This window comes from Mastomys coucha, unplaced genomic scaffold (genome assembly GCF_008632895.1).
Source record: "Mastomys coucha isolate ucsf_1 unplaced genomic scaffold, UCSF_Mcou_1 pScaffold14, whole genome shotgun sequence".
Taxonomy (NCBI): Eukaryota; Metazoa; Chordata; class Mammalia; order Rodentia; family Muridae; genus Mastomys; species Mastomys coucha.
In genome coordinates this window covers 110,394,221-110,405,666 of record NW_022196896.1, presented here as the reverse complement: position 1 = coordinate 110,405,666, position 11,446 = coordinate 110,394,221, and the positions used below count along the sequence as shown (strand labels likewise).

Below are 11,446 nucleotides of genomic sequence, written 5' to 3'. Positions count from 1 at the left end.
GGAAGGAGAGAGGGGGGAGAAAGACATGAGAGAGAGGGAGGGAAGGAGGGATGGAGGGAGGGAAGCAGGGAGGGAGGGAAGGATGGAGGGACAGAGGGAGGGAGGGACAGAGGAAGGGAGGGAGGGGTTGGGGAACGGGGGTTGAGCTCCAGTGCTCTTGGGATCTAAGCCCCTGCAGCCTCATAGGCTGGCATGAGCACAACCTTTTTCTGAGCCAGCCATGGCAGGAGCTAAGGGAGCTGCCACATTTGACTAAAACTAAAGTATCAACTATGAGGAAAAAACCCTAGAACTAAGCCAAACAATTGTATGGACTTAGTCTTCTACACCAACTTCACTACTGTTACCAGGTTTATAATTATTGATTTACTGATTGCTTTCAAACCAACTACTGCAAGACTGTGAAAAGCCGTGGTAAACAGAGAGAGAGGGAGTAGAGAAGGGGGGAATAGAGATGTGTGTATGCATACACATATATATAGCCCTGATAACTTTACCTCCACTATGTATGTGACTAAGAGACTTGATCCATTTTTAGACTTAAATAAGGAAGTCCAAGATTATAAAAAAAACACACATTTTTTTGGAAGCAAGAAAAAGCCAGGCTCTTGCACAGCCACAGATCAAACATCAGGAGCTTGTTGCTCACTTTGTCTTGGTGGCAGTGAATCAACCTTCAGAAAGACTGTTAGTCAGCCTGGCAGCCACAGGAAGCTGAGACAGGAGTGGCACGAGTTCAAGGCTAGGCTCAGATATATAGAAACAAGCTGAGTTGAGCTACAGAGTAAGAGTCTGTCAATAATAATTATTATAATTATTATTATTATAATAAATGATATGAAGATGAAAATGAAGACTGGAATAATAAGAAGTATGTCTTGAGTTTTGAGTCGACCAACTGAGCATGGTGGCTCACGCCTTTAGTCCCAGCACTCAGAAGGCAGAAGCAGGCAGATCTTTGGGAGTTGGAGGCTAGCCTGTTCTACATATGAATTCTAGGATAGCCATAGCCACACAGAGAAACTCTGTCTCAAATAAAACAAAACAAAACAAAACACAAAAAACAAAAGGGGCAGAGGAGTCAGAAGACCACTCTCACCTCCCTAGCTGGGGAGACAAGAGAGCGCTCACCTCTCACTTCCACAGGGATGTCCTGAACGAACTAACTATCCGCATTGCCAGATTGCTTCCCACAAAACCTGCCAAACAAAACACTGGCAAGATGAAGAACAGGGTACTGCCAAAACTGTTCATTTTGGTCTAATACTAGTCTTGATCAGATAATTGTCAAGCTAAAAAAAAATATCAGGTCCATGCTACATCAAATGAAGGTATTTTGGAGAGGGAGATTATATCAGTCTTTGTTCCCCAGGACTGCCCAATGCCCACCCCACCCCACCCCAACACTTCCAGTTTGAAGCAATCAGTAGAAAAAAGAAGATGTTAAGGAAAAGGGGTGTGGCGCTAGGTTCAACAGAACTCTGAGCCAAACATGACTTATGGCTGAAGGAGACATTTCCCGGGCCCCAAGCCAAACTCCTAACTCCTTCAGGGGTGGAGCTTGGGAAGTCCTTTTACTTTCTTATTTTTTAAATCCAGGTATGGTGGCATATGTGTGTGTGTGTGTGTGTGTGTGTGTGTATCTATATCTATATACATATACATACACACATATATGCATGTATATATGTATGTACATAAATATGAAATATATATATTTTTACTTACTCAGTTATATTTTTATGCCTATGAGTGTTTTGCCTAGGTGTAGGTTTGTGCACATATGCATTCCTGGTGCCCAGGGATGCCAGAAGAACACATTGGATACCCTAGAGCTAGAGTTACAGATGGTTGTGAGCTGCCATGCGGGTCCTGGGAATCAAGCCTGCATCCTCTCTCTTAAACCCTGAGCCATCTCTCCAGCCCATCGGGATGCCTTTTAAGAGTATTTTATTCGTGCAGATGATGTCTGGGTGAATTTAGAGCAAGAGAAAATTGTTCTTCAATTCCAGGGTGGGTGTTAATACACCGCCAAACTATATCTTCTTCTGCTCTCAAGACTATCTGACACCAGCCTGGACTAGCACAGGCCAGAGAGGAAAGATATGGTGCAAAATGTTTGGCTGAAAATCAACGAGAAGCTCATCTCGCTGACATGGCAAGCAGCCGTTCCAACACCCAGCAAGTTCCCAGCAGTGAGCGAACGGGAAGAACTCTTAACTCATGGGAGAGTCCTTTGGGTCTATTCACACTCGCAAGTATCTTTGTCTGATGTCTCCATAAAATACGGCCTTGCAAACTTTCTCTTTTCTGATCCGCATCTTAATTATGTCAAATTACAACACAGCTTAATAATATACAAGTGATGACTAAGGTACTTATCAGTCAGCCATCTACCCACTCCCAGCCCTAAGCTCTCATCTCCATGGTCTAAACAACTTGCTGAACACTAAAACTGCTGGTCCAGGTTAAAAATATGATTTGTGGATTTACATGTTTTTTCATGAAAGACACACACACACACACACACACACACACACAAACACACACACACAATTCCTCCAAAACTCTAAGAATCGAGTAAATAAAAAAGGTCTTTCAGTCAGGTGTGGTGGTGCTTGCTTTTTAATCCCAACACTGAGGAAGCAGAAGTAAGTGGATCGCAGTAGGTTCGAAGCCAGCCTGGTCTACGAGAGCCGGGGCTACATAGGGAAATCTTGTCAAAAACAAACAAACAAAAAGAACAAAACATTTGTCCAGGCCTGTTCAAGTCACCTGCACAGGGGTTATATGGGCCACATTAGCCCGGAGTCCAGAGCTGGGTGACTTTCTTGGTATGTATAGACTATTTCTGTTGAGAATGAGAAATGGATCTTCGAGCCCTCCTGGAGATTCTCCAAGAGACCTTCCAGACTACGATTAATTGCTCTCTGCTGTCATCCAACCTTGACCTAACATCAGGAAGTCAAGGCTGTTAAGCATATGCAATGGAGGAGCTGATTCTGCAAAAATATAAATTTAATATGAAAATAGAGTGAAACCAAATGACCCTGTTTTGGCCGTGTGCCGGGTGACCCATTTCTGCCTTCACTGTGCACAGGGTATGGGAAATAATAGAGAAGAGAGAAAGGGGAGAATAGAATATGCAGAAAGCACCTTTCAAAGCTACTCCCACCCAGGTGATCTCTGGATTGTGACATGGCTGAGGAGGCAGGGAATTGCAAGACCATATAAGTACCAGACTACATGTTCCAGAGATGGCCACCGAAGTATCTGCCGTTCCCACCTGCTCATCCAAAGTGGAAACTCACCATTCCGATCATCAAAAGGTAGGATCCACCCACACTCCATCTCTCTTGAATCTGGGTAGGCCGATGACTGCCTCTCCAAAGAGAATGCTTCTGTGTGGGGAGCCGAAGCTGCCACCATATATATATATATATATATATATATATATATATATATATATATATATATATATATATTGAACACCTGGTCTCCAGCCAGAGCAGAGAGCATTGAGATAAACAAGCCTTAGTTGGAAAAGCTGTGTGCCTCTAGTTTGTGATGCAAGTGGCATGATTTCCCGCAGCCTATTGTGTTTTGCCACGTAGCTAATGCTGATTGGGACCAGGGAAAGTATTTAACCCACAAGGGTTGGGGGCTGGAGATGGATAGTAAGTATGGAGAGAATATAAGAAGTAGTGAATATAAGTATGTAGAATTAGGGCTGGTGATGGGTTATGTAAGATTTAGGAGTAAGTATTTAGAATTGGGGCTGGTAATGGGATAGGAGAGAAGAAGAAGATATAGAAGTAAGATGTAAGGATAGATGTAAGATATAGAATTAGGAATTAGTATGTAACTAATAAGATGTAACTAATAAGATGTAAGTAGTAATAAGTAAGATGTAAGAAGAAGATATAGAAGAATATAAAAGAAGCTAGCTAGTAAGAAGAAGTAAATATGAAGGTTCCTGATTAAACTGCATGGAGAAGGGCTCGGTGTTTGCCTCCTTACTTCTAACTGGACGGGTAAGGCGGCCAACACTTCTGTTATGTTTTAGAACCTTGCCTGGGGATCTCTGAACGCCCTTGTAAATAGTCCAGTACCATGGTACCATGCTTGGGAGGCCAGTTGACACCTCAGCTGAGCCCCAGCTAGCAGAGAACCATAGAGTGCGCCATCCTTCAGGTCTAACCCTTGACATCTGACTGTGTCCACATAAGACACCTCAAGATGTAACTAGCCAATTGAGTCAAGTTTCTCACCCACATAAGTCTATAATTAATATGTGTGAACAAAAATTAAAACTGAATCAGAAGGGCTGCAGAGGTGGTTCAATGGTTAAGAGCACTGGCTGTTCTTGTAGAGGACCAGGGTTCGATTCCCAGCACCCACATGGTGGCTCACAACCACCTAGAACTCCAGCTCCAGGGGGTCTGATGCTCTCTTCTGGCCTCTATGGGCACTGCATGCACATGAACCTATCCACACAGTCATATATATTCATATTTATGAAATAACAAAGATGAATCTTTAAAAGGAAAAACCCGAATCTTAGAAACCTTTTCAGAACTGAGATTGGTCTTGAAACGGAAAAGGAGATAACTGTCCATGTGTGTGTTTTCACTCCTTTCCTCTTCGTTAGTCTCTTCCCAGTCCGCAAAGATATGTATCGCCCTCTCGCTAGGAATGACCTCTCTAGGGTAATCTAGACTTGGTTTTGGTTTGGTTTTGTTTTGTTAGATTTCCAACAAAGTAAGAGAACAAAAGAAAAACAAGAAAATGAAAACAACCCAAGAAAATAAAGAATTAATTAAAATAATTTAATTCATCAAAAGTTCAATTAAACCTCTAGAACTAAAAAACCTGTTTTAGGAAGTAAGCAATCTGTTGGAGGAGAGCCAAGAACTCATGGCCACTTGTAGCCAGAAATAAACAGAACTAAGTTAGAGTAAGTGTTGGCAAACTTTGAAAGGGCATGAATTAGACTAAAATGGAGGTGCTGAGGGAATATAATGGTAGAAATATCTAGTAGGCTATTGGGGATAAAGATTATATATGTGTATATATATATATATATATATATATATATGTATATGTATATATATAATGTGTTAAGAAATCCTATGTTTATGAGGCATTTTCTATCCTTTCTTCTCCAAAACAATAGTTGTCTCAGTTTTGTTTTCTGTTGTGGTGACAAGACACCCTGACACAAGCAATTTTAAGAAAGAAAAGGTTGGGCTGGTGAGATGGCTCAGCAGGTAAGAACACTGACTGCTCTTCCGAAGGTTGTGAGTTCAAATCCCAGCAACCACATGGTGGCTCACAACTACCCTTAATGAGATCTGATGCCCTCTTCTGGTGCATCTGAAGACCTCCTGCCTAGGGAATGGTGCCACCTACTGAAGACAACTACAGTGTACTTATTTATAATAATAAATAAATCTTTGGGCCTGAGTGAGTGGGGTCTACTGGAGCAAGCAGAGGTCCTAAAGTCAATTCCCAACAACCAGATGAAGGCTTACAACTATCTGTACAGCTACAGTGTATACTCATATACATAAAATAAATAAATCTCTAAGAAAAAAAAAAGAAAAGAAAGAAACGGTTTATTTCACTCATAAGGCTAAGTCATAGTTTATCACTGTCAAGGCAGAGGAACTTGAAGCAGCAAGTCACATCTACTACCGAGAACAGAGAACAATGAGCTAATGCGTGTCTGCTTGCAGCTAGCTTGATTTCTCTACTTTTATATAATTCAAGACCTCCTGTGTAGGGAATGGTGCCACCCACTGTAGGCAAGTCTTTGCACTTCAATTAACAAGATAATCCCCCCAAAGACAAGGCTACAGGCCAGCCTGAGCTAACAACCCCTCATTATCTCTTCTCTTCACCTGGGAATACTGTACTACTGTATTAGCTTTTTGTCTGAAGCAGACTACTTATCATCGTCATCATAATCAACAACATAATCATCATCATCATCAACAACAACAATATCATCATCATCATCATCTTCCTCTTTACTGCCAATAAAAAAAAATCAACTTTTCAGGAAATGTGGTTGATCTCCATTGGAATTATTCAACTCTGTCCTTTAACACAAAAAGGACCATAGACAATATGTAAGTGAATTAACGTCCTATTCCAGTAATATTTTATCTCCTCCCCCAAGAGGTAACAAGCTGCCTTGTTTGAAGTTTACTGGAAGTCATGAATCTATCAGCCCTACATCTGCTCAGACTCACAACATGACCAGACTCATGTGAGATAGAATGTGACTGAGCCTGCCTGGACGGCTTGTTTACTCCCCGTTCCCTCTATGCTCACTTTCCTGGCTTTGACTCCCTCCAGTCCCAACGCTTTGTTCCAGCATGCAGCCTCCTCATGGAGATGCCTCTGTTATACCCTGAAGCATCTCTGGCTGACTTATCCATCCTACATGGAGACACTCTGTTGCCACACTGCAAAATCAGCTCCCTGCAAGAAGCGGATATGGTTAAACTTCTTCAGCTGGATCAGGGTCCCTCTATGTAGCATCTATTAGTAAGAACCATCGGGAATATCCCAAGAGCCAAGCTTTGTACCCATCACTGTTACTGTTTCTGTGACAAAATACCTGACAGAAGAAACTTAAGGAAAGAGAGGCCTACGCTGACCCAGTTTCAGGGTGTGATGTCCATCACGGCAGGGAAGGCTGGCTGGTATTAGGAGTATGAGGTAGCTGGTCGTGTCATGACGTCTGCAGTCAGACATCATGGACACACAGAGGAAGGTCCACAGAGGAAGAACGCTGGTATTCGACTCATTTTCTCCTTTCTATTCAGTCTGGAACCCAGGCCATGAAATGGTGCAGCCTACATTTAGGATGGATCGCCCTAATTCAGCTAATCTAGAAGCTCCTTCACAGGCCTGCCCAGAGGTCTGTCTCCTCCATGGTTAGAATCTCCTGTTCAGTGAGCAATCAACACCAACTGTCATGGCTCTCAAAGACCCTGTGGCGGGGTGGGGATGGGGTAGGGAAGAAACTTCACAGTGTGCTACAGAGACAAGGGCAGTGGTTATTACTGTTGTTCCTCTTAAGGTCTCAGGAAACGCCCGGGTAAAAAAATATTTGCAGCCAAGCCTGATGGCCTGAGTTCAATTTCCAAGACCCAAATTGTGGAAAGAGAGAACTAATTCCTGTAAGTTGTCTTCTTTTGGCCACCACACATGCACCAAGGCATGTCTAGGGGTGTAGGGTATGAATGCATGCGCGCGCAGGCGAGTGCAGACACCACACACACACAAGCTCACATGTTTTTTGTTTTTTGTTTTTTTTTTTAAGTTTAAAAATATTGTCTTTAAGAACAAAACCAAACAAAAACTTGAAGATGCCTCGGAAAGGCTCTGAGTCTCTTGCTATCACATGATCTGTCTGTCACTCTTTGTCGTCTCTGTATTTTTTTTTTTTTTTTTCGACACAGGGTTTCTCTGTGTAGCCTTGACTGTCCTGGAACTCACTCTGTAGACCAGCCTGGCCTCGAACTCAGAAATCCTCCTGCCTCTGCCTCCCAAGTGCTGGGATTAAAGGTGTGTGCCACCACCGCCCATCAACTCTGTATTTAACTACCAGTCATCATGTTGGCTGGCTTATCTCCATTTCCTTCTCCCTCAGCACGGACATCATGAGGACAGAGAACCGCCCTGTTTCATTACTGTGATCCCACCATGTAGAGCAAAATCTGGCTCACAGTGGCATTCCGTGAGTGTAGCTGAATGAGTGAGCACAAAGGCTGGTGATAATGATGCTGATGCTGATGCTGATGCCGATGCTGATGGAGATGCTGACAGCAGATGCTATATGAGCCAGGCACTGGCCCACTCTCTTTACATATGTTATTTACTCCACTCCTCCCAACAATAAAATGAGACAAATGCTATTTTAATTCTAACTTACTCGAAAAAAGGCAAAAAACAAAAACCCTAAAACCAGAAATGTTAGGTAAGGTACCCAAGATCACACGGCTAATGAATGGCAGGGCCACACTGCAAATCCAAGCCATCTGAAGACAGGATCACAGCTACTTTATTGCACTGCTCTGCAGTGATGGCTAAACCCTGGTCCTGTACAGAGACATCCTTGATGAAGAACAGCGGACCACAAGCTAGACTGTGTCATGCATGAGTAGGTACTGACAAAGGCACAGGTCGGTTCAGGACATAATGAAAACTCTCCCACTGAGAGGCAGACTCAGGACAGAGTATCCTCAACACCCAGAGAGGACTGAGCCCTCCCCTGTCAATCATTAATCAAGAAAATGTCTCACTAGCTTGCCCACAGGCAGGTCTGATGGAGGCACAGTCTCAGTGAGTGTCCCTTCTTCCCAGATGACTCTAGCTTATTCAAGCTGATTAAAAAAAAAGAAGAACCCTAACCAGAACACCTGCCCCAAGACACTTCATATTGTATAAAGCAATGGCTTTCCAGGCCGCGCCATGCCCCGAGCGGCTCCATTTTACAAATGGCTTTTGACTTGCTTTTTTTTTTTTAGTATAATAGAGAAGCAAGCTGAGTCTGCATCTTGGTGGACACATAATGCAACATTATCTTTCTGTTACCAACCCCCAGCCACAGGCTGATCGATAACCCATTCCTTCGTTGAAAGGATGCTACCTTATAAATTCATCAAAGTAGATTACAGGAGCACATGGGCACAGTAAAACCACATCAGGCAAACCAGGCCTACGCTTACCAGGTACACCAGACTGAAGAAAGGGTGTAACTCCCTCCCTCACCTAGACCCTACAAAGAAGAAGGCACTTGACCTGCCACAGCAATGGTCCCACCAGCCTGTCTCTAACCACAGGGTCACAAAGGACCAACAGGTAAAGAACTCTCAACTATCCCTAGGGCCTGAGCTCAGCTTAGCTCAGTCCCAACTACTCAGAGGGTCTATTCCAGCTGCTGTCCATCCATCTGCCTGTTAATCCACCTGGGCATTACCTCTATGGCTCTCATAGTCCCACACGTCATTTCTGTAGCCAGACTCAACCCTGAAGTTCCAATCAAGTCTGACTCCATGCTCTAGCTGCACAGCAGTGTTTATCCAGATCTTCCCAGGCTGTCATCTGACCGACGCCCAATCCACGCTTTTTACAGATCTATCTGCTTCCAGTTTCTACTGTGTCCACCTTTTCAAAACTCCTTGAACTCTATCTACTGTGGCTTTTGTAACATCCATCCATCCCAATATATAAATTTACAATGTGATGTGTGATCTGAGAACTGATATTAATAGTTAAGGTTAGAATAAAAGAACCGGTGTTTGTCTTGGCTGAGTATCAGGGAAATCCTTGGCAAATTCCTCCTGACAAAACCGACATATCTCCCGAATTTATTGTTACTCAGGTAAGTTCTGACACCGTGAAAGGACACAAACGTGTTCATCTGTTTGTGACTAAGCCACTCACAACATCTATGATGGTGTGTTAAACAGTCTGAGGAGAGCTTTAAAGGTAAACGCGTGCCTTTCTAGTCCCCAGGATGGAGTCCCTCAAGAAACAGAGCACGGAGGAGCGAACTTCCGCACTGAGGAGGTGAAAAAATGTTTGTCCAGCACAGCTGTTTTCCACCAGCAATTGGGAGAAGTTGATTCCCAGAAAAGAAAGTAGAGGAGACAAGCTCAGCAAATACAGCGGGGCAACTCCTTTGGGACTTTGCCCCTAACAGGAACTTTTTGTTCCCTTCACTCCCCCCTACTCTCCCTCGCTCCTCCTTGCTCCCCATCCCTTTGGACCTGCAATCTAAGTGTGACAGGAAAGCTTCACCTGAATCATTAATCTTCTAGATTTACAAAACCAGGGAGGACACTTGATGACCTTTGTTTCTTTTTCTTTTTCAGCTGGGATCTTGTTCAGTAGCTCAGGCTGGCATCGTAACCACTGCCTGTCCTTGAACTCTGGATCTTCCTGAGTTAGCATCCCCAAGCACTGAGTTTACAGGCAGGCATGTGTCATTGTGCCAGGGCTCATCACAAGTCATCCCCACACGTCCCTTAGCCCTAAGTTCTACAAATTACTGTGAAGTTTAACTTGCAGGAAACTAGTATGTCTGCCTTCTAAAATGCAGGAACTAGGGGGCTTGGAGAGATAGCTTTGAGGTTAAAAGCACCAGTTGCTCTTGCAAAGGACCCGTGTTTGCCTCTCAGCACCCACATGGTGGCTCACAATTGTTTGTTACTCCAGTTTCAGAGTACCCCACACCTTCTTCTACTTTCCACGGGCACCATACACCACACACATAGTACACAGACATACATGTAGGCAAACACTCATATACAAAAAATAAAATAAATAAATCTTAGAGAAAAGAGACCTTGCCAGGCAGTGGTGGCACACACCTTTAATCCCAGCCCTCAGTAGGCAGAGGCAGATGAATCTCTTGAGTTAGAAGCCAGCCTGGTCTACAGAACTAGTTACACAGAGAAACCCTGACTGGAAAAAACAAGAGAGAGAGAGAGAGAGAGAGAGAGAGAGAGAGAGAGAGAGCTTTTAACTCCAAACACATTCTCCTTGACTAGTCCTTAGCATCACTTGGCTGTATTTTCTTCAGGTTCTTGTTAGACTTCTTGGCAAAATGTATATTCCTTGGAAACTTGGGGTCCACCACAAGAGACTCATGGCTTAGAAACTGGTGTGTTATTATATAATTCCTGTGCCATTTTCAGGACTGGTTGTGTATGGTGTGGTTCTCAAACCAAGCAATGTCTTCACTGTCAACCACAGTCCCCAGGTTCCTAGAACAAGAAGATGAAGAGCATTATTATTTCCTTTGAGATGGAATCTTGCCAAGCTCTAAGATGGCCTGAAATGTACTCTGTACCCAGGCCAGTCTTGTGATCTTCCTGCCTCAGGCTCCCAAATGCCAGGATTAGAGGTATGTGCCATTAGCTTCAGCTCTGCTCTCTTGCCCTGGGTCCCAGTGAGCTTTTACACAAGGAACTCAGAAGCCACACGTGGCTTTAAGCACACACTTTTTCTTGATTCTCATATCCCACCCAACTGTCCCATCCTGCAGGGGGAAAGAACCACAGGAAACTGTATGCAGGAATCTCCATAAGTGGTTCTCTCTTGAAGCAACCGTCTCCATACTGGCACAGAGATGCTCTACGAGAACCATGAAGTCTCATCCACCTAGTCTAGCTTTGAGTAACACACAAGGAGACTCACCCTCTAGATGTCCAAGGCACAGAATGTAGTCATAAATTTTTTCTCAACCTATTTTAGTAAGCATTCAACCTTCCCTCTTACCTACCAGAGGTAGTGTTGTTAGGACACAGGGGAAGTAGACCTGTTTAGAAATAGTTCTTTGGAGCCAGGCAGTGGTGGCGCACGCCTGTAATCCCAGCACTTGGGAGGCAGAGGCAGGCAGATTTCTGAGTTCAAGGCCAGCCTG

General features: G+C 43.8%; 1 protein-coding gene across 1 annotated transcript in view; it reads right to left on the bottom strand.

The window, feature by feature from the left end:
• Nucleotides 1-3,358, bottom strand: part of LOC116089262 (odorant receptor 131-2-like) — a 16,972-nt gene extending 13,614 nt beyond the window's left edge. Inside the window, exon 1 of the mRNA XM_031368891.1 lies at nucleotides 3,312-3,358. Within this exon, the coding sequence (XP_031224751.1) occupies nucleotides 3,312-3,351 (40 nt within the window). The 5' untranslated portion in view covers nucleotides 3,352-3,358. The remainder of the gene's footprint in view (nucleotides 1-3,311) is intronic.
• Nucleotides 3,359-11,446: the final 8,088 nt, after the last annotated feature.